The following is a 26,820-nucleotide window of genomic DNA, read 5'->3' on the forward strand; positions in this document are numbered from 1 at the left end:
TTACCCTTGAAATGGTTGTCAAGGACATATTTTCTATACTCTGCAAGAGTAATCAATACGGTCCAAGTGTTAATAGGAGGATATATCCGATCAAACTTTACCAACTTTAACAAAACAGCTGTAAACGTAGATAATCAGTAAATCCCCGAGAAATAGATCAACTTTGTCGTTAGTGTTGTGTAGAGGACATCAATTAGTCATACAAAAGCCGCCTGCTACAATACCGCAGTTTGTAACAGCATGTTTATACTTTTCTCAAAATTACAAGATTTTGTATTTCACTCAGACACACATAAATGAGTGTAACAAGAGGTCATTTATATATAACATAGTTAGAGTGCATGACAGGCAAACATTCTATATCATAGCATAGTATAATAATTACATATATACGTCTAGTTACATACACATATTTCCGTGTTCAACGTATACAAAATGTCACTAGCAAACAGAAGACAAAACTTGTAGAATAGATACACTATAATACTTTTGTTAATATTTGAACAAATAAGCTAACACTATTTAACAATTTCATATTAAAAACTGTGAACATTCCTTTCATTTCATTTCTTTTCAACTGTGACAGGAAAATAAAAATAAATATGACAAAATGCATTACGCTGTTTTCACGTGATTAAAATCTTCGGGTAATATCTCAACGCTAATGCTTTTAAAAAAGTAAGTGCGTGTTTGGTATGTTTTTGTGTTAATCAATATGTGTTTTTAATTTTTCTCAACATCATATGATCGTAAATAAAGCAAATGTTGCACACTCGTGAAAAATAACCCTGATATACGGTTGTTTGATTTTAACGATTTTCGATGTTGAGGGAAAGAAAACAATTATTAATCCATCAATGAAAACAGAAAGTCAGGAGAAAAAAGGAAAAATATTTATTAAGCACACATGGATATGAAAAAGAAACTTATAACTACGTGCAAAGCTATGCTATATTATTGGATATATAGAGTAAACTAAGGGCAAGGTTACATATCTATAATACATAATCTGTGCGCTATCACACTTTGTCAACTTAAATCAACTCTTTCCGATACTTTTTATAATATATATTTTCATTTTAATACTCTTAACAAAACATTATTTGTCATAGAAAACTTCAGGGTATTGTTGCATCGAAAGAACGATATTATACGATGTCGACAAATTTCGCTGATTTTTATAGCAAGCCATAATAAGATACCGTCGTTTATCGTTTATTACCCGCGGGCTATGATCTTTAGTTTTAAAAATGTCGTATTTGGGATATCTGATGCAGCGGGAAACGTGACAAAAAGGTTTGAAAAGGTAACAAAGTGCGGGTTATGCGATATCTTTCAAATGCAAAATTGTATATTTCTTCCACTCTAAACAAAATCACAACAAAATTATAGAAGTACTGAAGTTTCATCATCGAGAGCTTGCATGGAAAGTCTTTTTACATAACTAGCACAGTGTAACTGTCGTTTGATCGAAGTAATAAGTGGTCAGCTAGGAGTCGCTATGGCTGTTTGCATCAGATTATTAATGATACGATCAGTGTTTTATACATGTATACCTATACAACTAAACATATAATATAAATTGGAAACATCGATTACTTACACATACATATGATAGCTACATGTACTTAACGTTAAAATTTAATCCATTTTCATTACGTAGAATCGTTGTCTTATGTAGCAGATCACCCACTGGTATATAATTAGGTTATATTTGTATAACTATTTAAAAATATCCAATTTAATGACAATACATGTTCAATTTAGTATTCTATGTTGAAATATTATCCTTTAGAGTAGGTTATTTTATCGGGATTAGCTTAAATGTGTTACAAGTTTTAGTTATATACAAGTGTATGTAACAGCCATTCATTACATAGAACGTAGCATAAAGCAAATAAAATTAAAATAATGTAAACTGGTTCATAAATCAAACCTGATCAATACCAACTCTATGAAAATAACTACTTAAATTCCATATATCCTTCTAGTACCTGAACTACACTAACTACAAAAATATAAACAAATATTCATGACCGACACCTTATTTCTCATTGGTTGTCAAATATGTATTCAACATTTGAAGCCGAATAGTCAAAGTTCATACCGTTTTACACGACATTGCGTTATGTTATTTTACGAATGTATGAGCAACCCTAGTAGAATTAATGACTTTGCGTCTTATGAATTTACTGAGCTTTAAGACATTGATTTTCCTTGTATTCCCTTGATTAAATCTGCTATTTGAACCGTCACCTGGATCCCATTAGGTTATTTTACGCTGTGATTTTTCACAAAATTTCTTCAACAAATTCCTCATTTCGTATCAATTACTAATACAACTTTCTTCTATAATCCTCTGCCTGGCTTGAAAGCATGCTTCCCGCTGAGGACGGTGGTTGTTGATTCTCTATCTCATACGTAGGGGTGAATGGCCTCCTGATGACGTTAGTTTGTAGTCGCGGAATGTGATGTTTATAAGACTTGATATCCGAGTCCATCGAGAAAGGGGACAGATAAGCATATTCGTTACTTTTTATTCCGCCTGGTCTTGGTTTAAAGTCATCCGAGCTAACTGTTGAAGTTCTCGTCAAACGTTCTAAAATTACAAACAAAAACAACATTAACGGCAAATCAGCTTAAATTCACCTGAAACTACGTAAACAATAATTGAAGCAAATTAATTCTTGAATATTGCAATACTGGTTAGTTTATATTTGATGACTTTATCAACTAATTTACAATTTTAACATTAAGTATTGCATTAAAAGTTTATTTTTCGATTTCTCCAATAGCCAAATATTGTTATTTAATTCTGTTCGCGAATCACAATGATATTTTAAATTTTAAACCTACCTGATTGTTGCTCTTGTTTCCGGATCCTCTTGCACTTACAAATGATGACAATAAAAATTACTCCAAGCAGTACTGCTACTGGAGTAATGACTATTACAATCACCACAGGAAAGGACAGTCCGGCATTAGTGGAAATCGGTGTCGTTGTGTCAGTAACTGTAGATTCTTCACTGCTGGTAGTTATGTGTTTGTTGTCTTCGGTTGTCATGGCTTGACTCGTAGTAACTTGTCAAAAAATAATGAAGCAAGCAATTAATGTATCTAAATTTAGCTCTGTGTAATAAAGACATAAGCCATTTTTATAAGTACAAATATAAAAGTGAAAGTATAAAAACCAAACTTAATAATCGACAAAGTGCATATCACAGACTATGAAATACTCACTCGATAGATCCTGGAATCAAATAACAGTTGCATATGAGTTTTATGCATGAAGGCACGTGTACATGTCTTGTACTGTCCCATGAAATTTGTTTTCAGTAAAACGTAAACAAAAAGTATGATTATGATTTGCCAATGTCGAATTTCATTGTATTAGAATGTCAATAATAAGCTGTTTTTAACCTTACACTTTGTGATATTATTCTTTTATATTTTTTTTGCACACGTAATTACTCACCTTGTTACCGATTATTGTCATATACATTGGTTCAGAGGAAGTCAATGTTAAATGCTTACCTTTGCGAAGATGGACTTCTTGATTCCAGAACAGTTGTTTTAATGAGTACTTTATCAGAAGGGGATTATCAGGTGATTTAAAGGAAACAACAGGTGTGTGATCTCACAATTCACCAACATTAGAGTGTTGTGATACAACAAATGCACCCGTTAACTGGTAATTAACAGTTAACTGGTAACATGTAAGGCTTTTTTGATTACATGCCATCTGTGGGTACAGTACGTACATCTGTATGTCCTTACTTTATTTACGAACGTGTCGATATAGGTACTTTCAAATAATTTTGAAACGTTATGTGTTGATTTCTGCTAGATAATTAGATGACCATGTACATCTGGCTGAAGTTTGGCAAAAGATTAAAATCAGGAAAGATATAAGTTTAAATACGAAATCGTATTTATTCCAAAATAATTCCTAAATATATACCAACTGATACCTCTCGAGTGCGCACTTTTATCACAGTTTGCCATCGTGTGCACATGGAGCACACACCGCACATCGTGTAACGCTTTGAACGATCCCACAACTGTACATCGATATTAATAGCATGTGTTCTGGAGATGAGTTAAATTCATTAAGCCCCAAATATCCTTGAGGTAAGGATTTTTTGTTCACCAACACAAAATTTACCAGAAGATTATATACATGTACTAGCTAATGTTTCTGTTCATTATAAAGATCCCCCCCCTTATTTTGGATAAATAGAGGTTCATAAGCATTAGCTGTTAAATATCAAATAGCACTCGAGCCATAAGATGACAGTGATTTCATGATGACCTTTATTTCTACTAAGCAAAGAACATTAAAGCGTTGATCTATGGACTGTAAATGACTTATATTTTTTAATGGAACGTGAAGCAACATTTACTCGTCAGTACAAATAAGCGACATTTTACAGTGTAGCAAAACACTTGTATTCGACTTAAAAGAATGCTTCATTTGTAAATCAGTTTGTTTTTAAAATTAAAATAGAAACATAGTCATTTTAAGCAAGCAATGTGAATTACGTCCAAATATGACGCTGCCATGAGTTTATTTGTCTACATTTATGAAAGACCTAGGCCCGTATTCATGAAACCGTTCTCATGCTCAAGCAGGGATTCTGTGCTCAAACCCACTTTCTTGTAACTCGATTAAATCTTGTCAAACAATCAAAACGTCAAATGTAAACATTGAAAACAGTTTTTGGCTTTAAGTCTCTTCAATGTTTTTCCAAATCATTGAAAAAATAAGATTTGTTTATGAATTTATAACTAAAACAAGAAATTCGGCTTTAGCACAAATTCCATACTTGAGCATGAGAACGGTTTCATGAATACGGGCTCAGTTGTTTTGAGCATCAGCATTGAACGGTGTTTAGTGACTAACCTAACAAAATATTTCAATTTTGTTATTTTTTTACCATTCCTGCATACCTGTTGATTGATTTGCTATTGGATCACTGTCTCGCCATTCTTTTGTATTTGGTAAAAAAACATATGGCTTAAACATAATTTCTCCTACAGTCAAATTAAAAAACCACGCCAAACGATGAGTGCTTGATAGTAGTCATATTACCTTTAGTGACGTTTCCGTTTGTTGAATGTGTCGTCCGTGTCAACGACGCAGATGCAGAGGAGATGTTTTCCGTAGATGTCGATTCCTTTATAATAATAATAATAGAAGATATTTGTAAAGCATTATTTTAATTTATGGAAAAAATCTTTATAACAAAGACCTTAAACCAACACACTGATATGAAAGACGTGTTTGTATTTAAAGTGATGCATACTAATAAAAAGACAAAAATATGTTATGACATTAGCTAGCTTACTCCGATTTTAATTGAGTTGTTATTATTTGAAAATCCCAAATTATCTATCATGTATATAGATGAAAGTCTTTCATACAGAAAAAATCATATATTTTCAAATTATATATATATCAAGTCAACATTTCCAGTCAAGATGAATTGTAAACCCTTTCTGATGGACATAAACTATATCTTTTTCCGTTATCGTGCATTTTTACACAAACATAATTATGTAGAAATCAACAGAAGAGGATGTTTCAATAAAGTTCCTTTTGTATCGTTACCCCCGAAATTCTCAAACTGCTGGATAATGAAATTGCAACAAGTAATGCGATTTTGAAATATTAACAAGCAGATCCTAAAAGAGACCCGAATGCGCTGACTAATGACACCAAATTTGAGTATTGGCCCTTTCAGACAGGATTTATACGAGTAAATGCATGTGTAAATAAACTAAAAACCAAAAATATATAACGAACTGTATACTACCGACAATTTAAGCGGAGTATTGAACATTTGAATAATTTCACACATACCATTTGTGAACAGGACATGTGCTGTAACTATCTATTTGAGGAGTATCTTTTGCTTAAAATCAAACGATTGGATCCCGGCCTAACTATATTATATTAAAACACCTGTAACACGTTTATACTTTTTGAATCGAATACAGAAACACGTATCATGCATGTATATTGAATGATAATAATGACCCCCAAAACAGGGAAACCAGTAAATTTCTTCAAAAACTAACATATCGCAGCCTCCCAAAACACACACGCATACACTCACTATACGCATGCATCGTGCACACAGGGGATGCCTTCCTTAAATAACCATAGCTGTTGATAGGACGTTAAACAATACTAAACCAAACCGAACCAAATAATCATATTATCGAAATCTGGGAAGTGATGATAATGTATCAACATGTTATCATATACTTACGCTGGTATTAGAAGGCTCCGAATTCACACGCAGAGAACGGTTCCCTAATTCTTTGCCAAGAAAAGAAAAGTTTGTAGTTGCGACAAAGTCATAAAGGCTTTGAAGTGTCGTGTTGGTATTATTCAATCGACCTTTCATCGCTGTTTCGAAGACTATACAGCCTACAAAATATATATGATGACATGTTTATACATAAACAGTACGTTTTTGTTATTGTTATATCAAGTGTATAACGTAAAAAAAAGTAAGTAAGTATATTAAATGTTCATCAATATTTTTACTTAGTACCTTAAATATAACCCAATTACCAATTTAACTATTGCTACATCGTTGTAAACATGTGTGTTTCCCGTTGTTATCTCTAATTGGTTTTTAAGTACACGCAACATGGTTGCTGTGTCATCGCTATCATTGAATATGTCACAATATAAATTTTATGGGTGAAGGACAAGCATGTTTTCGTGACTTGAGAACAAATGTGATACCTTAATTTGATCATGTTAACCAGAAAACAAACATAATGAAAGATACGATACATTATTACTTTGTTAAAATCATTGCTGCTGCAAAGTTGTTTTTATCTTCGTAATTTAGAAATTTTTTGAATTATTTAAACAACAATATAAGGATACAAACTTCTGAAGGGATCAGATTATTGCTTCGACACAGTAAATACTGCATATGAGAACGAAATTTAGCGCAATTTCCAAATACCTTTTTTCACTTTTACCCTATCAAAATATACATCAGGATATCGTCGTGCAAGAATGTTGACGATTGCGGCTCCGAACTGTTTATCATTAGCTCCAACAATCTCTGTATAATTGTCATTGAATATCAGCGATATATTTGTGACGATAGTTGTATTGTCTCGATATAGTTCAAGCTGGTTTTCTGTTATGACTTCAACTCGAAAGTCGCCAGACAGGTCATACTCATCCGGAAATGACCTTACATAGAACGTCAGAAAGTAGACACCGATCTGATCGAAGGCAAGGTTATTAAAAACGGCTTTTCCAGTAGTAGGGTTAAATGTTGTGTTTCTCAACCCTGTCACATTTACGTGTGTTTCCGAACTTATGTCAACTGATGCAGTCCATGTGTGACCCTACAAAATATAAGAAAGTCGTAACTATGCATATCTCTTTGATAAACACAAGGCCAAGATTAGTATTTAAATTTAAAACAGGAACTTGGCATACATCAGAGCGAAATGTAAAAAGTGTATAGTAATGGACCATCAGTGGTAAAGTCAAGTTTGATTTGGTCTGTGTTTTTGTGTTCAACAGCTTAACAGCTAAGGTCATCTAAGAAGTTGTACCTTTATATGTGTTGTTTAAGCTTGCTTTTGTGTATATTTTTGTGCTGAACTTAGGACACTTACACAACTCAATCCAACAAAGAAACTAAAAAGTAAAAAGCAAAACTCTGCAAAAGTAAGATCAAAGCGAAAAGGCAGGATAGTAATAGAACAATTATTTACAACATTAAATCGTATGATATAGACCAATTTCCCGTAAATAATGTTTTACAAAGTGAACCGTACAGAACAATGTTTTCATGTCAGAGCCATTACAATACTTGTTTCGAATCTTGCAACACTTGATCAACATAAGATACACCAAATAAACCTCCATATATATGAACCGTAATATTCAATTCAACAATTGAATTCGTGGAAAGAATATCCCCCGCTTTCAGGAAATGTTTAAGATGAAATGTTATTGTTGAGTTTCTTGAATCATGATATGCTAGTAGGGAGATTTAGGAGTAGACAAAACAGAAAGAAAAAGTTTCTTAGAAATAGGACGTGTTCATTTTGTGTCTTTGGGTAACTATTGAAATAAAAGGTTGAGATACATGGTATTGGGACGTATCGTCAAATATAAATGCATGGTATGTATAAGAGACTACTCACAAGAGGTAAGTAACTATGGAAATTTCATTAGAGAATTTCTGGAAAACAACAATATCATTGGATACCATATATAGACTTGACTGATTGATATGCTGAGCTTCGCTAGTATGGAAAAAACCCCAGGTGCAGTTATTTTTCCTCATACATTTTATATTTACAAATCAATTACAGATGAGAACTTCAGGGTCTCTGAAAGCAATCTTAGTCTTTAACCTGTTAATATGTACATGCACACCACATTTTGTTTAAATAAGACCATAATTAACACACTTATTGCATTGAGACCAATACACCAATCAAAATGTATAAGAGAGATTTATTATGCGTGAATATGCAAGGATCACATTGACCCGGAATCAGACCATTACTAGCGTAGTTATTGCATGGAAACTGAAACGTGACAGACGGACCTTTCAAAATAGATATCCGCCGATTTCCTTCGAAAAGCGGGGGATAAATATACGGAATTATTTTTCAATGTTATCAGTTTTAAACATCTCCTTATTACTACAGTATATATATAAGATATTTCATTTAAAAACATCTATATTTTACATAAACCAATACATTTCATAATAATTACCCTCCAAGAAATATTGCTGATTCCATGTTGTGTGGCATCATCCATCAGCTCAATCCGGATTTCGGTGTCATTGTTTATAATGATTATGTCGACTGATACACTGATTCTTAGACTGATGTTGATTCTACTGATTGAAAAGTTATCTGACCAAGAACTCAAAAGGATTTTATTCTCTGGATAAGTCTTGTTAAATTGTATAGAGAAGTTTTCTCCGTACTGCGATAACGCGAGATCGGTGAAGTTGGCCCATCCACCAATGATATCCAATGTTGTAATACCCTGTAACTGGGCAGGTTGGTTCACGCCTGGTTGGAGATATGCTGTGATTCGCCAAGGATCGCTAATGCTGCCTAATTTTTTCATCGGTTCATCCTTCAAGGCAAAGGAAACACGATCAAATGCTTTAAATTATATTATTATGAAAGTATATCAATACAAAAAAAATCGTTGAAACGATAAATATTTGACAATCGAAATTGTATCAAATATTTTAGATGGTATAATAACCAAGGGAACTAGCTCAACTGTCGTACATTTCAACTTTCAATCCACATGCGATATTAAAACAGAGATTATATTAATCACGTTCCCTATCGCTGCGCACGTTACAGTTATAAACATTCCATACCGTTGATTGATTTACTTCGATACATACAGATAGTTTATTGCAAATTTTTCATAACATTCAACTTCGTCTACAAAAAGTTTGAATCCAAAAAAAGTTAGTTACCTGAACGTCAAAAATGTGCAAGCAAGGTTGGTTAGAAAATGGCACAGTTTCATAAGACGGAACCAGTTGTACAGACATATTCATACGCTTTGGAACAGTGATTTTCCCGGAAGTGTCAGAGCGTGGTGCGTCCAGTCCATTGTCAACAAGAGGTTCACTTACACTAATACGTGTAACAGACACATTTAGGGCCTTGCTGATATCTCCTCCCTGGACCTCATTGATAAACTTTGACGACATGTTTAACAGCGAGTCTGTTGTCAATGTTTCATTTACCGTGCTATTTCCTCCAGCTTCAATAGAGAACCAAACGAAATAAATCAAAAGTAAAGGCTATTTTAAGTTTAAAGTAATAATGAAGAAAACAAGTTGAAGTTGATAGCAAAAAATACTTATTTCACATTTTATGGAAACTCCAATCGATTTACGCATGTTTGTACGAAAAATTAATAAATACTGTTGTTTTGTGTGCATGTTAGTGTGTGTGTGAGGGGCTCAATTTAATAGACAACATTCACTAAATGATGAATCAGGACTTTGAAAAAAGTTCAACTGTATGTGAACAGAAATTTGTTTTCCTTTATGAATTTTTAAATAGCACACATTCGCAAGAAACTAAGTAGATGAAAATACACAGACACTACATATTTCATATCGTCCTAATGCAAGACGTTTCATCACTGAAAAATGTTCCGTTGCAATGTATTTTGTAATGAAAACAAAAAATGTATCGAAATATCACACTCTTAGTCATTATATGATTAAATTTAATTAAATGTTCATCGTATTCTTCCCATGTTAAACGACAAAATACTCCAATTAATTAGAACATGCATCAACCATCATATTAAAACCACACTTTTCTCATTCAAGATTCAGTTAGGGTTAAGTAAATGTATTAATATGAACAAGCAAATTCGTTGAATATATTTTCCTCGCTTTCAGGACATATTGAAGGTAAACATTATTGAGGTTAGGTGGTTTAAACATGTGAGTATCGCACTGTTGAGACATAATGTGTACCTTGCAAAGTCGAAGAAAAGAAACACCTTATCTAATATTGGCTAGAGTTATTAAGCGGAAACTACAGATAATGACAACGCCAAATGGAGTCCGATTAAAGTGGTCATCGAATTCGGTCGAGCCCTCAAGACATTCAACCCTGGTCCCAAGTTTAAAGAAAATGGGTAAACATGTGTTGCAGTTATTGCACGGAATCGCCAGATAACGATGATTTTCATTATTCAAGGGACCATAACTCCGTCAAATAAATTTCGCTAAAAGTGGTCATCGAACGTGGCCGAGCCCGTACGGCATTTAACATTGTTACAATGTTTGACGAAAATCAGTTATCATTTGTTGAAGTTATTGGACGGAAACGATGTGTGCGATGTGTGACAGTCAGTGGACAAAACAAAATATTCATATCCCCCGTTTCGGTGAGAGCGCGTGGTTATAATTTACCTTTATGACAACCTCTTTTAAGTTTGGTTCTTTTTCCTTAGAACAGGTATATTATTTCGGACCAAACAATTGTATATCTTCATCGATCTTTTATTTCTCTGAACTAGAGTAGGGAGATAACGTTCGAGCTTTGTTTCGTTGTATATCGTTTCATTCCAAAAGACTTCACTCTTTAAATAGTTTGAAAACTTCAAAAAATCTCCCTCACAATTTCAGGTTAGACTAGTTAAATTGATATATATATATAATATATAAATAATACTTTTCGCGTTTAATAACTTTCGCAGATCTTTATATTTGGATAGAACCTTTTGGAGGCTATTCCTAAATTATCGACTTTTTCAGTCATATATCGTTTGAATTAAAACACCACAAACAGTGATGACGTCGTACAGTAAAAAAATAAAATAATATGTCAACGACATGTTGTATTTCGTTGTTTGTTCGTTATATCGGAAATATAGAAATATCAAATATGTATGAACCAGATAAGTGTTAACTGCCTATTTAAATTAAATTATGAGGAAAAACAATGGTTATATAATACACCCGGGAAAAGGATGTGCCCTTTTGTACTTAAAGTTATTTTGATTTTTAGAAAAGTTATTGTTTTACCATATGACCACAAGAGTTCCTTGGTACCTCCCTAGCACTTTCACCTATTAACATGTAAACCAGGGGAACATGTATATAATACAATATTATATTAAATTACCGAAAACAATCCTATGAACTTATACAATTTACAAAAAGGTAACAGTTTCATCGATTCATACTTCCGTTGGGCGGGTCACTGATTTCGAATTGGATATTTGTTGCTCCATCTACATCTCGTCTTCGTCTTCCCGACTCCCTCACAACGTTAACAACTCTGATCTTCTCCGGCGGTACATCGAAAAACAAAGCTAAATTATGTATCAACGCCTCTCCGTAGAACTCCTCTGGGGTCAATGCTGGTATTTGAAATGACACAATAAACGACGGGTTTGTTACTATTTTAACAGGACTGTTTCCTCTGATTAACACATACAAAATATTCGAGTCTCTGTCGAAGAAATTTGACCCTGTGACGTCTTCTGAGTTTACGTTAGGAATAAATTCTCCTTTCGTTGATGGTCGGTCAACGATATATTTCCCATGATCCATTCTAGCATTCTTTGCTAACACTGGATCATTCCCTACGTACACATCTCTACGGTTGGACTGGGAATACCATATACCAAGCGTAATGACCTCGTTATCGTCGGAGTTCAAAAGGAAGAGTCGTAAAGTCTGAGGACTTGTAGTTGAGAAGTATAGAGAGTACGACTTTCCTGCAAGAACAGAAATCAGCTTCATATTATTATTCATATCAACCACAAAGAACAGCCGATGTAGCAGTGTGCAGGTGACGAAATATATTGATTTAATAACACCAGAGCTATAAATAATATCTTTGGAATCGCAAATTAGAAAATATTTACAGCGATAGAAAAGTAATACATGTCCACCATATCTTCAATATTTTCCTGGATACAAACCTGACGCCACTATAGCCATGAATGTAGAAAGGCGTTTTCGACAGTTGCCTAGCCTACAGCCACTGTGGTCCTGAGGCCCATTTATTAAGTCCAAATACCCGTCACCGAGAATGGCGACAGGTGACAGACGCCGGGTCTCTGTGTCCGCGTCTAGACTCTCTATTATCAGCATTTCGTAGTTGAGGTCATGACACTCGTAGGCTTGCCATGCTTCCCGGATTTGACACTTGTCATTCCGTATTATTCCTTATGTAAAAAGTGATGAGACAGTTTTAATACCACAAATAACAATAAATGTTATGTATTTTTCAAAAAAATATACATGATTTTACAAGTTGTATCGTTTTGCATTGAATGTATTCGTTGATTCGTGTTCGACGTCATACCTTTGTGTGGTGCGATATCACTAACGTTGATACGTTCTCCTGTTAGGTTGGTCAGCATCTCCTTTGGTATCCTGTGATCACCTAGACCCCTTCTCGGATCACCGTTCCACTCCCATTCCGACTGCGATAGGACAGCGCCCTTTGTTCCAAGAAAGGAACCGTCTTCGTCTCTTATCAGTGCTTTTTTCTGTCCATCACAGTCCATGTCAACGCAGTCACTCGGATTCACTTTGCTGTTGTTAATATATGCATCATTAGGTAAGCAGGAAAAATATGATTTCACAAACATGCGCGACAATATTTTGTTTAGAAAGAATATTTTCTGTTACAGGACTGCAAATATAACAAAACATCTCGGAATATTTATTATATTAAATGATATTTCATGTTATTTGATCAAGATAAGTTTTTATTCTTGACTTTTGGTCCGAAAACCGTTCAAATGAGGACAGGATATTGCGTAATGCGTTTATCATGTCTTTATTCTTTGCTCATTGATTACATTTTTAAAATATTAATAAAACAATCTTTAAACAGCAAGTAGAAATGTACTAGTAAATGAAATAAACAGATTCTGTTCGTCTTTAAGCACATCGCTTGGCATATGTCGAATATGAAAATTATACTGGAAGGTCAGCCGGAAAATATCTCCACATTGATCAGCATGTCTCGCAAACCTGAACAGTTACAATGTAATGATATAAAATTTGATAAAACATACTCGATGTTCGGTCGATGAATAAAGAAGTAGCTATCGTTTTCTGAGTTATACTTGGTGATTTCTCTAGTCACCACAGGGTGTTGTCCATCATCGTTAGCCTTGTCTGTAGTCAGCATGACGTCCTTAGTACCGCATACCGTCTTAAAATGGGCAAATGTTACACCTGTCAGCACAAAATACAAAGTTACCCAAAAACGTATAAAGTGCACCTTTGTTTTTGCTTATACATATAAAACATTTCGAGAGACTTCGTCATTTAAAAAGTCAGTTTGCCGATATTACCACAATAAAATGGTAGTTGCTATTACCTGCTTAACGTTCAGCATTAAAGGGAATGGCAACAACTGGTTTACCCGTTTTCAGTATAATGTCGCCGGGCAGATTAATGCCACAAGGATATTATAATTATAATTATATATTAATAAACAACTCCAGCATGCCCTGCCTCCTGCACACACACACACACACACACACGAAAACACGTATATACAATGCACATGGAAGCACGTCCTAAAATTACCTTAGCTGTTGATAGGACGTTAACCTAAATATTCCAACCCTAATCGGATAACAGTATGTTTGTTATTTAACGCCGAATCAATGAAACCCTGTTTTTACGAGTTTATCTAATATAATAAAATCATTAATTATCATTGACAGTATACCTGAAAATTCCTTGTACTATATTTAAAGAATTAAAAAAATCAGTAGACTGAAACCGAATACATGAGCATCGATGCATTTGAATAATAAAGCGTACATTATGAAACATGACAACAGAGGGGTTTATATTGGTCATGTGTAACTTGTGCCTATCCTTTCGCTTTTGTCAATATAAACCTTTAAACAAGAGGCCCATGGGCCTTAAGGGTCACCTGATATATTTATACAGAGAGTTGATTTTGTTTTTAACACGAACAGAAATATCATTCAAAGTGACAAAAACAATAAAACCATNAGTGACAAAAAACAATAAAACCATCTTATTCAATATCTAGCATACACATTTAAGACTAAAAAGGATTTGGAACTAGCACCTCTGATTCTAAACAGGGAAAATGAAGAAATTTTAGCACACTGACTCCTTTGGGCCCCTCCCTACAGCCATTGGGGGTAGGGCTGGCTCAACATTTTCATAGTATCTAACTGTCAACTCAGGGTTATAATTCCAATCAAGTTATTCACATGTAATATTAAAAGTATCATTTGCCATTATAAACCATAATAAATTTTGCCCTCTTCCCGAGGGGGTAAACGTGAGACCCTAGGGTCATAAACCTTAAGACCCTTCCATCTATGAAGAGTGTTTGATTCTACCATATCTGGTCTTTGGGAAGAGGATTTTAGAAATTTCTGACAATTCAACCCTTTTTGGCCCCACCCATCAGCCCCGGGGGGCAGTAAGGGCTCATATGGCATACCATCAAACTGCTATCCAATACTGATAAGAGCGCAGCTCTTTTCCGGTAGCATGTGTACGAACAATTGAAGTCATGATAACGTCGAAATACTATGCTTCCAAAATCCTTCGTCACGGAAGTAGCTAGTATAGAGTTACCGCGGTCCTATTTTTATAATGCTGTTTAGCTTTGCTACACATTCTCAAAAATATCTCTTTATTTGATAATTTTTTTCTATGTTATGTTAATTCCTTACATAAAAAAATGTCTTCTTTCAAATTTTTAGTCTTTTCTTCTCTCCACCCAAACCGGAAGCCTATAGTAACTACCAAACCAAGACGGAAATCCGGATATGTTTAGGCTATTGTGATTCTCTTTTTACATGATTTAGAGGGATCAGGCAAAGTATATAATGTCGGAAAATAAAATTGGAATTTTATCACCAATTTACTTAACTTTTATAATAACAGATAATAACAGTAACATTTGATAAAAAATACATCTTCAAATATGAAGTCCCTCTACTAGGCCTCACTCTTTCCGCAACATTACGGTGAGGCCATATACGGGGCAATTAAATGCAACATTACCAAATGCATTTGTGTTTTCTCTTGAACTGCATAATTCATTCGAATGCTTTTCTTTACTTATTATTAATTTTACATTTATCGCTATAAAACGAATAAATAGATAATATTTTATACAATGTTATTTAGAAAATAAAATTGAAAACAACCGGCATTTAGACGCTTCTCTCATTTTAGGCAATGCCTGTTTTCAAAATGAATGATTTTGCCCAGCAACAGATTCAAGTATGGTATAAAAAAAAACAATTACACGTACATTTTGTATGTATTAAAATGGGTAATGTTATGATTCAAACATTATAGTATACTATCGAAACAAATGAACGAGCTGCGCTCTCTCCAGGCCATGCCTGAGTCATATTAATGCTAACCCAAATTGAATTACTTCCAATGGAAATTTAACAAATGTTGGTCCAAAATGTGATTTCCCTATATAAACTATAGTAAAGTTTACCCCCTCCCCAGGGGTAAACGTAAGACCCCAGGATAATGAAATTCACAATTTTGGCAAAGCACCTTAAGACCCTTCCATCTATGAAGAGTATTTGATTCTACCATATCTGGGTATTGAGAAGAAGATTTTTGAAATTTCAGTCATTTCGACCCTTTTTGGCCCAACCCATCAGCCCCTGGGGGTCAGTCAGGGCTCATATGTGCATACTGTCAAACTGCTACCTTAAACTGATAATGCTAACCGAAATTGAATTACTCCCAATGGAAATTAAACAAATGTNGGCACTAAAAATCGAACAAAATTTACAGCAAATTACACACTTAATAAACTCACCCAGACAAAACCAGACTTGAAAAAAAATAAAAATTATACATATTACATCTATATATATTGCTCAACCCACGCATGAAACTTTTGAAACTTCTGCCACCTTAATATCCAACCAGCAGGCCCCGATGCATTCACCTTTCTATTAAATCTTCGGCCCAAAAGGGAAAAACCCACAATCTATTTTTGATTTGGTTCCGTGGTCCCTTAAGACCCTTCCATCTATGAAGAGTATTTGATTTTATCATATCTTGGTCTTGAGAAGAAGATTTTATTTTTTTTAGTCAATTTGACACTTTTTGGCCGCGTCCATTAGACCCCTGGGGGCTGGGGACCAAACCGGCAACTATTTTTGGCCTTTGGCCATGGAAGGTTTCTGCAAAATTTCATTGAAATTGGTTCAGGGGTTTTGAAAAGAAGTCGAAAATGTAAATTGTTTACGGACGCACGACCGACGACGAACGACGACGGACAAAAGGCGATCGCAATAGGTCACTTGAGACTTTGTCTCAGGTGACCTAAAAACAAGAGACCCAGAGGGCCTGTATCGCTCACCTGGATATCGAAGCAATTATGGCAAACTATTCTCCAAATGAAATCCAAGGGAATAGGCCAGACCCCAATGCCAATCCTTGTAGCAATCTGTATTAGATTTGTCATGCCCATCCATTTTATGTATGGTTATGGGGTGGGGATCTTAACTGTTTCCAAGCTGTGAATCAGAAACAAGGTCTCTAGGGTTGTGGCCAGACCCCAGGATCTATTATAATATGATGACTGCATTCGTCTCTTTATGCCCAGCATTTGTATATATAGTTTTGGGTTGGGGATCATTACCATTTAAATGTTATGACCCAGGGGATAAGTTTGCAAGTGTGGGGCAGACCCTGGGGTCAATTCTAATATCTTGACTGCATTCGTCTCTTTATGCCCCGTATTTGTATATATATATTTAGGGTGGGGAACATAACCATTTAAAAGTTATGAACCAGGGGTTACGTCTCCATGACCCCAAAGCCTTCCTCGAAGGGTATGTGCATTCATTTCTTTATATTCAGCAATTGTATATATGGTTATGGGCTGGGGATCTCAACTGTTTCAAAGATATAAAACAAAAACTTAGTTCATGGGGGTGGAGAAAGACCCAATGGCCTCTTTTTTTACATCATGCTTGTGATTATCTCTTAATTCCCAGCGATGCTGTAAATGGTTATGGAGTGGGGATCTCAACTGTTTCAAAGATAAAATCCAGAAACTTAGTCCTTAGGGGTGGGGAAAACATCAGGGCCTATTTTTACATCATTATTGTGTTTATCCCTTGGTGCCAAGCATTACTATATATGGTTATGGAGTGTGGATCTTAACTGTTTCAAAGATACAACGATACATAGCATACACTATTGACTCTACCCTACCACTTGACTCCAGAAGTTTTGAAGAAGAAAATAAAATGTATAAATAAAAACAAGTACACAATATTGACCCCGCCCTACCTCTTGACTCCTTGACCCCAGGGCCATACATTTCATAAATTCAAATGAGGGCTAGTTGATGATTATATTCAAATGTGCCATTACTCTCTACTACTTGTAGTAGCAGAGAAGAATATTTCTAAAGATAACTCCATTTTTTACCTATTTTGCCCCGCCCCTCATGCGTCTGTGGCGTAGCAACATAAATTTCATCAATTCAGATCCCAATATCTTAGTAATGTTTCATGTCAAGTTTGGTCAAAAGTGGCCCAGTAGATTAAAATGTAAAAAGTTGACGGAGGACAGACGACAGACGCTGCGTCGTCCATCAGGCCAGGTGAGCTAAACACTTAGTTAATTAAGCATATTTCCAAGAGGTAAACACATTTCTATTCCCATATAGTCTACAAGAATGCCATTAATGGTTGCAATTTCATCTCATTGATTCCTAATATTTCAATCCTACCTAGGATGACGCTGACGTTTCGTGGAGCAGGGTAAGCATATGACAATTGACAATGTAATTCATAAAAATGCTTACTCTGAACATTCGTCACTCCCATGACTGCAGGGTAAGTCCCTATTCCAATCAAGGAGGAACCAGGAGCCCCATTGCTTCCCTGCATGAAAGAAGCAAACGTCAAACCAACGTGACTTCTTTTAGTTTGGCTCATTTCCCCAGAAGCTCTAACATGGTCTGTGCTGCAGTTATACGAGGATGTCGTTCCGATGATTAGGCTGTTCTTAATCGTACAATGTTTCGGTGTGTATAGATGAGACACTGCGCTTGGTCCAATTACTTGTGCATAAATCCCGAGAGTGTTTTCTGCTAGAACGGTGTCCGTAATATCTACAGACAATTTATTGTTGTAATAGATTCCTATATCTCGACATTCCCAGATATAATAGTTCGATATTTGATAACATGAGCCTTGAACGTTATCCCCAGGAAAAACGGCCAAGCCTATAGATGAACTGTGGGCTTCATTTCCAGATGGACCGGATGTTAGTCCACATTCTACACCGGGAACATGAAAAGCTACTCCATCAGTACCGCTGACAGAATTATCTGTGAGTGTCAATTCTCGGGACCCCATTCCACTTATAGCTCCACTATAGGAACTGCTGGCTGCTACTAGTATGACGAGGTTACGTTGAATAGTTGTCCTATATGATTGCGTTTCGATCGCTGAAAATGTAACAGAAATTTGTCAATTCGCATGAGAGTAGATTACTATGACAAACTTAATCAATTTGTTATTACATTTAACACTATGTACATAATATGATAATATGTTGTTAGATTACAGGTTTTCAGTAATGTTGACAGGGCTATAGACAGTAATGTAGAGTGACAGATAATTACCATATCAACTGACTACTTTATTACCAACATACCCAGTCTCCTGCATACACCCACGCACGCACACATGCATACACTACACACTGGAGTCAAGTCTTTAAATGACCTCAGCTGTTAATAGGATGTTAAACAAAATTAAACCAAACCAAACCCAGATAAAACTTGTGTAACACTGAAATATGTGTACAATGATAAATATCTCTGTATGGTGTAACATACCTAATGAGACGGAGTGGTGGATTATATTTTCCGCCAGCAGCAGGCCATTGGTTCCGTGTACACCTATCGCTGGCGAGAAGCCGTTGTGGAATGAACACTTCCTTACAGAAGAAGGTGTGCTGTCTGTCACGGTCTTGGCGTTTTTATACTCGAGGGAAAATCGATAATTTGTAAATGATCTTACATCTACCTGCCCGGTGTTGATAAATTCAACATTACTAAAGCGGGCAAAACCTGAAATGAAATGTAAACGAAATGCGTCGTTATGTTGCTTTTTATTGTTTTTTACTTTTAAAATTAATCCCACATGATTAAGGAAGGTCATTAATTGCATAAAACTAGTGATGATCAAAATTATGATTGATATTTCCCCAGATTTTACATTTCCCCTATATATTTAGGGTGACATCATACTATTGTTAAAAAAACTAAACGTTCCGTTAAACTGTCTCCTTATTCAAATATGTCTTGCCTATTTTCTTGTCTCACATATCTGTTTAGATAGACAGTTTAGTCGTGTGACATACATGGTAAAACACATGCTTAAATTTAATATATGTTTAGCAATGCTATAATATTTATTGTGGACATTAATCGTGCAACAGCTCACCAAAAGGTGACAACACTGCAGAGAAAGACTAGGCCAGGGGGAAATTAATGGGAGATCGAAAGCTTTCAGGAAAAGAGGAGAGACGACGAATTATTGTATATTCTAACTCTACCAACTCTCAAAGTATCATTAACGGAATACAGTGGGCGATTATAGAAAATATTAGTTGCGTTGCATGATCATACTACTTGAATCATTATTTTATTATATATAATAACTTACCAGCGTTATATTTATTGTTATACTTAGTCGCCCCCACCAAAATCCGTCCACCATAACGCTCTACGTACAAGGCATCGTCACCCTCGCCAAGTACTCGGATATTTCTGGTGAGAAGGCCTACTTCCGCCGCTATGCTCACTCCTTGACCATTTATAGTTTCATTGTGAGCTGTAACATGAGTAAACAAGAATACAAGATATCATACTCAATGTTTAAATGTGTAAACAAGTTTACAACTAATGGACCAATAGGGCTTCACGTCCGTGAAAAATATGATAATGAGTTACTCAAAAGCCAACTCACTCAAATATTAAGGAAACAATAAAGATTTACACACCAATAGGTTAGGGATTATCGGATTTCTTGGGAGCTGGTATTGATTTATAATCAGACCAAGAAAATGAAATGTAGAAGAGGAATTGGTATACTGTTATTAGAGCACTGCAGAAACAATTTCGCTTGTGCTTTTAAAATGTGTATAAGTACCAATATGTCTGAATTGCAAAGAAGCATTCAATGTCAATGTCAATCCTTCCTCTGACACGTCTGTGATCCTAAACGTTTCCGTTTCCCAGATGTCGTAACTAGTTGGGGCGATGACGATTTCTTCATCGACTCCCCAGGTCACGCTATCAACTAGAGTAATCGTGGTATCCCCGGGGTTTCCTGTTGTTGTCAATTTCGTCCAAGCAACACCGACATCATTACCATGTACTTCTAAACCTCCGTATACGCCTACAGTGTAAAACATATAAAAAAATCATGCAACAAAGTTGCATACAGTTGAGAAATGTATGCAGGTATACAGAACAGTTGATTTCATTTTGGCTTACAAAAATATAACAAACGCATGTGAATCTAATCAAGTCAATGTGATAGTATCATTCTATGAACATTTAAACATATCTGGTCTAACTTTCCATTATAATTTAGAATTGTTTTTACCCAACGTTTTAGCGTTTATTGGAATCTGTGTGAATGGGAGATATTCCTCTGCGTCCAAGTGTTCAGGTCGGCGACCTCTAAGTACGATGTCAAGTTGTCCAAGGAAAGGCTCACTTGGTGAACCAATCAGAAGTCTCCCTCCAATAATGAGTATGTCTGTAGCACTCAGAGTAAAGTTTCTATAGGAATCGTTAACCGGACCATAATCGAACTCCAACACGCCGTAGATAACGAGTTTATCTAGTCTCGGTATCATCGTGTCGGCAATCATCGTGGTACCTGTAGACACAGAGAAAGGTATGCAAATGAAGTTGTTCATTTGGATTTCTTCTGATTATTCATCTGCAACATTACCATAAACTCATAATTCCGTCTTTGCATATTGCAGAGTTATCTTCTCTTGGGAGCAGGTATTGATTGTTACGTCACTTGTTTGTGAGAGTAATGTCATCATTTTTTGAGAAAACGACGTAATTTTCTCGCACAACCCAATGACGTAACAATCAATACCTTCTCCCAAGAGAAGATAACTCTGCAATATGCAAAGACGGAATAGAGAGAGAAAAAAACATTTTCATAAACTGAACTATTTATAAAATTTACAGTATTTGGAATAATCTTGTCTGTGTAAGTCAGTCCTTCCCCCGAGATCGATTTAACTTTTCGTCAGGTGAAATTCACAAAATCATATGTCAAAGTTTAGTATTAATGCATTATGAAATGTTTATACATTCTCGATACATAACAATCTCATTTATTCATTTAGAGGGCGACCTTTTGTATCAAACTTTGAAAATCAAACACAAAAAGAACAAACGCATCGAATAAATAGCATGCATGTCTGTTTTAAATTAATGGAATCACAAATGTGCATTAGGTCGGAGAACCATAAATAATGTTCACTGATAATTAAAACTTCACTTTATTCATACATATAAGGAATAATATTGTTATATGTAGGCCCGCTATACATGTATTTCAAAAGTAAAGTTGGTATTGAAAACTCGTATACAAAATAGAACAAAAATAATATGGATTACTTGTATTTGCTATCGTTTCCGTTGGTTGACGATTTAACATGACAGAATGTTATGCTAATTAATATCTCGTTTATAGCAGATAATGGACTGATAGTGGTGTTTGTAGCCCTCTTCACTCCGTCTTGCACAATCATCTCGGATGTATTTTTTTTCAAATTTGGGAATATCCCAACGCTTGGAAGTCAGTTTGCATACACCTATCACAGTTATCTATTTATAGATATATGTATATTTATATACATGCGGAAAAGAACTGCATACATGTCGAGTTCTTTATACGGGGGTAATAGTCCAAGAGTGTAAGCAATAAATACAAATTACAATAATGATGGAATACCATACCAAGACCCGTAACAGTTGGCGTTTACAAATATACATAAATATATATACAATCTGATATCACAATCATACAACCTTCTCTGATAGTGACGTCATCCCCATCCACTGGGAGTGTGTTGTTTGGCCATGACGTAGGAGCAGACCAGTATACGTAGGTCAGTGTCACAATCGGTGGGGTCGTTGGTGGTAGTGTCGGTGGAGTAACACATCCCTTGAAGAAGCACTTTTTGACTAATAAATAGAAACTCGTATCCTCTATACCCCGATCCTCCTGGTAATCTCTTCGTCTATAAGATACTAAAAACACAACAGTATCGGTTGTTAGTTTTAAAACAAATTTGTGCTTGTTTTCTTTTATAACTAGACCTGTCGTCTATTTGTTAGCTATTACCAATGACCTCGGGATTTTGTCACAGTGTTGCTTGCATCAATGTTACATTTACTCAAAGGTATGTGTATACGAAATACCTACCATTCCTGCGATTAATAACCATTTCAGTAAAATGATGCATCATTGACCTTTGACCTCATGACATTGGCAGTTTGTCACAATGTAGCCTGCATAATTAGATACGATACTCTAATATGTAATGTATATGTTTATACAAAGTATCTACCATTTCCGAGAAAATTTGCCATTTCAATGACATAATTAATTCGTGATTTTGACCTTTGACCCCATGACATTGGAATTGAACCAAAGACCTCGGACGTTCGTCAGTAGCTTTCATGAATCTCTACAATATCCCAATGTATGCGTGTATACAAAATATCTAACGTTTCCCTTCTAAGCGTTCAGCATGAAGGAGAGTATCAACCCGTAATTCACCCGTTGTCAGTATAATGTGACCAGGCGGAATGCAATGTTTGGTGCCTTCGGCATGGCATTTCAGTAATATAGCACTATAAAGTCGGCATCTGATCTGCGCTTTCACAAGGACGCAAGTCCACCAACATACCATGTCTTCTGCATAAACAGATGCAAGCACGCATACAATACACACATGAAAGACACGTTCTTAAATGGCCTTTTCCTAGATAATTAGCCATTTAAGTAACGTAAATCATTCGTGACCTTTCACCTCGGAAGCTGTCAGTAGGGTAACGGCCCATCAACACAGGACCGGTCACTTGGGCCACAAATGGTCGAAAAAACCAAAATGCAAATTAAAAAAATACAAACAAACTTAATGGTTAAAAGACAAATGTCCATTTGAATATTGAAAGTGGCTATGATGACTCAAATGTCATTAAAAAGACCAACAGATTTCAGCTAGCCTAAGATTGAAGAGACAGTTATGTTTTCGAAAAGAGATTTAAGACACGTAATATTATAGAAATTGTCTCGAGTTGAATTAAAGTCGACACAATCTAGTAAAAAGTGTTTTACTGAAAATGGTTCCTGACACGCTATGCATTGAGGCTAAACATCACATTTAAGGAAATAACAATGGGTCATGTCTGAATGACCCATCCGAAGACAGGCAAGGACAACGCCGTCTCGGCGCCTCTCTCTGAAGCTAGGATACCAATCACCGATTTTAGGTTTAATAAAAAATAATTTGTTATCTACGCATTAATTCCAATTAGTTTGCCACTATGACCTTATGTTGTAATAAGAGGTTTAAAATTTGTAAAATTAAGTCGAAATTCTTCAGGTGGTAGTAATAGTGCTGCTTTTGCAGCACGATCTGCTTTTTCATTAGTATAAACAAAATACCTACAGTTTCAGACAAAATAAGCCATTTCAGTAAAGTAATTCATCTGTGACCTTTGACGCCCCAATACCTCGGTTGTACGTTTTGTCAGTAGAGTAGCTTTCATTAATCCCTACAATACTGCAATGTAGACGTGTTTCCAGTAACGTAAAATACCGTTTTAAGAAGGCAAGAGCCATTACTCTGGTAAATATTAAAGAACCATAATGGCGTTCGGAGATACACAAATTCATTTGAGGTATAACAAATCTGCAAAAGGTTCATTAAAATCCATGCATAAGCCTAGAAGGGGTATGAGGTACGATATGTTGTCTACAGACAGACGAACAGACGGACGGACACACATACTGAATCCAGTTTACCCCCTAAGTTTGTTGCGCGGGTAAAATAAACCCACGTTACTCTTAAGCCGGTGCAATAACAATGTTTCAACTGAAATAAATAGGACGAACAAATAACACTTTGTATATAGTACATTGTATATATTGAGCATGCGTGCATGTACGTGTTTATGTAATATGATAACTTTAAACTTATTGCTCGAGGACTTGGCTTCATGGAGAACAAGTACGTAACAAAAATGACCAAACACCTACCTAAGTACGTGAGCATGCCGGACGTCTCGTTGTACTGCCAATCGCCGTCATAATGTGTCTCTGGGTCAAGTGTCTCGTTTGTTGGAGGGATAATATGAGAACGCATCTGAAACTCGTCTGGTTCTCCTGTCAACGCCTGGCTTATGATCACATAATCCCCGTACTAATATAAATAAAACAGTATAGTCTAACACTGGTTAAATAATACTGTGAAAGCGATATACATAGCGCAAATTAAACTAAATTAAAATTAAATCTAAGACAAGATCAACATTAAGAACAAACTACTGTGCTTGAATCATTCTTACTTATTTACCTTTACTTTTCTTGTCTTAATAAATCGATTTGATATTCAAACATACCTGCATTCTATAGCTATTAAACTGGTAGCTTAAATTAGTCAGTATATAGCCATTGTCAAATTCCCAGATGTATGAAGCGCCAGACACAAAGTTCGTCATCCAACCACTGGACGGATCTATAGCACGGCTACGGTAATGGTGTCGTGTTGATCCGTATTCGTTTGTTAAATTGAGAGACGTTCTCGGCAAACCGTACCAGTAGGGATTTATAGCGAATCGGATAAAGTTTACGTCTGCAGGACAAGTACATAATGGGATACTTGACGAGTTTGAAAACAAAGTACAGTTTGATGGTAGATTTCCGGTACATGGTAACACTTTACATGACGGGGCTCCACACAGCGACCCGTCCATGTCTTCGTACACCGATTCCCAGATCCAGTCGTTCCTTACGCGTGAATCAACATTCGTAAATGTCAGATTCTGAGTTCTGTACATGTATCCACCACAGAGAGACTCACACTGTTCTGGAATCCTAGTGATAGTCAGTGCCGAACAGTCGGGTTGGTCGAAGTTAACAAAACTAACATTACGGATGGTGAATCCAAACTTGTAGGGAGATACAACACCTCAATTCGTGCAACCCTGTGATGGCATACTCGGAACGTAGCCAACGATTAGAGAGTTCTCAACTAATGGTCCATCGTCAGTATACTGATTTCCTTCTACTACCATTTTACCTTCGTATCCAGCGTACACATTGTTTACAGCAATGAAACCCTTGATATGTACGGCTCCTATATCGGCTATCTCGATTCCCTTGCGACAGTTCCACACGTACATATTATTTATTACTGCAGCCTTCCGAGATGATGGTGATGAGTTGAATGAATACATCACACGCGGAGTATATATGGGGTAGATCAATAAGCCGTACCATCCTAAGGAATGTGCAGTGTTGTTGTTGAATTCACCGAGAGGGGTATATTGCGGTCTATACCTGCCATTTAAAGAGGACGTTGCGATATTTTCCAAATAAAACCAGTATCCAAAATGTGTTCCACCAGCAGCAACGTTGTGACGAAAAGTGTTGTTTGGATTTGTGATCCAAAACGTTGCTGCTGAGATATCGTCGTTCAATAGTTGTGAGCTTCCTTTCACCAACACGCCAAGGTTGTATTGAAATAGATTCCCAGTCTCAGTTCCATCTTCCAAATATATTGCCGCACCGTTTACGTTGTAAATCACATTTCTCTCCACAAGAAGGTTGTGTGTATCACGGATGTTGATAGCTCGATTAAACGTGTCGTAAATTCCACATCCACGAACATACGACTTAGACATGTCACCAGTCATATGGAAGTTGATAGGATGCCGACCAAGACGGAAGGCTTGTCCGACGTGGACGAACTCAACAAACTCTACGCGACTTGTTGTTAAATGTTTGGTTGGATCTGTTGTATGAATTATCACATGCGCACCAAATTGATCACTTCCCATTTCCTGTCCATATCGGCCCTGTGCGCATTTCTGCAAAGCTAAGTTTCCTGTAATGCAATTGTGGTGTAAATTTCATAAATAATATAAAAAAACACACTTGCGTGAATGTGTTAAGCAAAGTGCAATAAA

General features: G+C 35.8%; 2 protein-coding genes across 2 annotated transcripts in view; both read right to left on the reverse strand.

Moving 5' to 3' along the window:
• Positions 1 to 907: 907 nt before the first annotated feature.
• Positions 908 to 25,800, reverse strand: LOC110453559 (fibrocystin-L-like). The gene is made up of 19 exons (XM_021502537.1): positions 25,252 to 25,800; positions 24,890 to 25,052; positions 22,651 to 22,872; positions 21,197 to 21,475; positions 20,738 to 20,986; positions 20,252 to 20,419; positions 19,420 to 19,653; positions 18,379 to 19,026; positions 13,598 to 13,760; positions 12,877 to 13,109; positions 12,491 to 12,736; positions 11,747 to 12,283; positions 9,507 to 9,799; positions 8,777 to 9,148; positions 6,990 to 7,383; positions 6,276 to 6,436; positions 5,093 to 5,177; positions 2,857 to 3,081; positions 908 to 2,599 (listed from the first exon to the last, which is right to left on the reverse strand). Exons 1-19 carry the CDS (start codon positions 25,687 to 25,689, stop codon positions 2,334 to 2,336), a joined length of 5,376 nt encoding a protein of 1,791 aa, XP_021358212.1. The 5' UTR covers positions 25,690 to 25,800; the 3' UTR covers positions 908 to 2,333.
• LOC110453557 (fibrocystin-L-like) overlaps positions 25,796 to 26,820 on the reverse strand; it is a 56,605-nt gene continuing 55,580 nt past the window's right edge. Inside the window, exon 38 of the mRNA XM_021502533.1 lies at positions 25,796 to 26,738. Within this exon, the coding sequence (XP_021358208.1) occupies positions 25,822 to 26,738 (917 nt within the window). The 3' untranslated portion in view covers positions 25,796 to 25,821. The remainder of the gene's footprint in view (positions 26,739 to 26,820) is intronic.

This window comes from Mizuhopecten yessoensis, unplaced genomic scaffold (genome assembly GCF_002113885.1).
Source record: "Mizuhopecten yessoensis strain PY_sf001 unplaced genomic scaffold, ASM211388v2 scaffold7453, whole genome shotgun sequence".
Classification (NCBI taxonomy): Eukaryota; Metazoa; Mollusca; class Bivalvia; order Pectinida; family Pectinidae; genus Mizuhopecten; species Mizuhopecten yessoensis.

What these genes read in the sequence shown, in the direction of transcription:
- LOC110453559 (XM_021502537.1), bottom strand. Translation starts at nt 25,689, where the DNA reads ATGTACAGAACTCAGAATCTGACATTTACGAATGTTGATTCACGCGTA. An exon ending in AATAAACGCTAAAACGTTGG is followed by an intron (nt 20,987 to 21,196) that starts GTAAAAACAATT and finishes TTTACACTGTAG; the next exon opens with GCGTATACGGAGGTTTAGAA. An exon ending in ATTCATCGACCGAACATCGA is followed by an intron (nt 13,110 to 13,597) that starts GTATGTTTTATC and finishes TATTAACAACAG; the next exon opens with CAAAGTGAATCCGAGTGACT.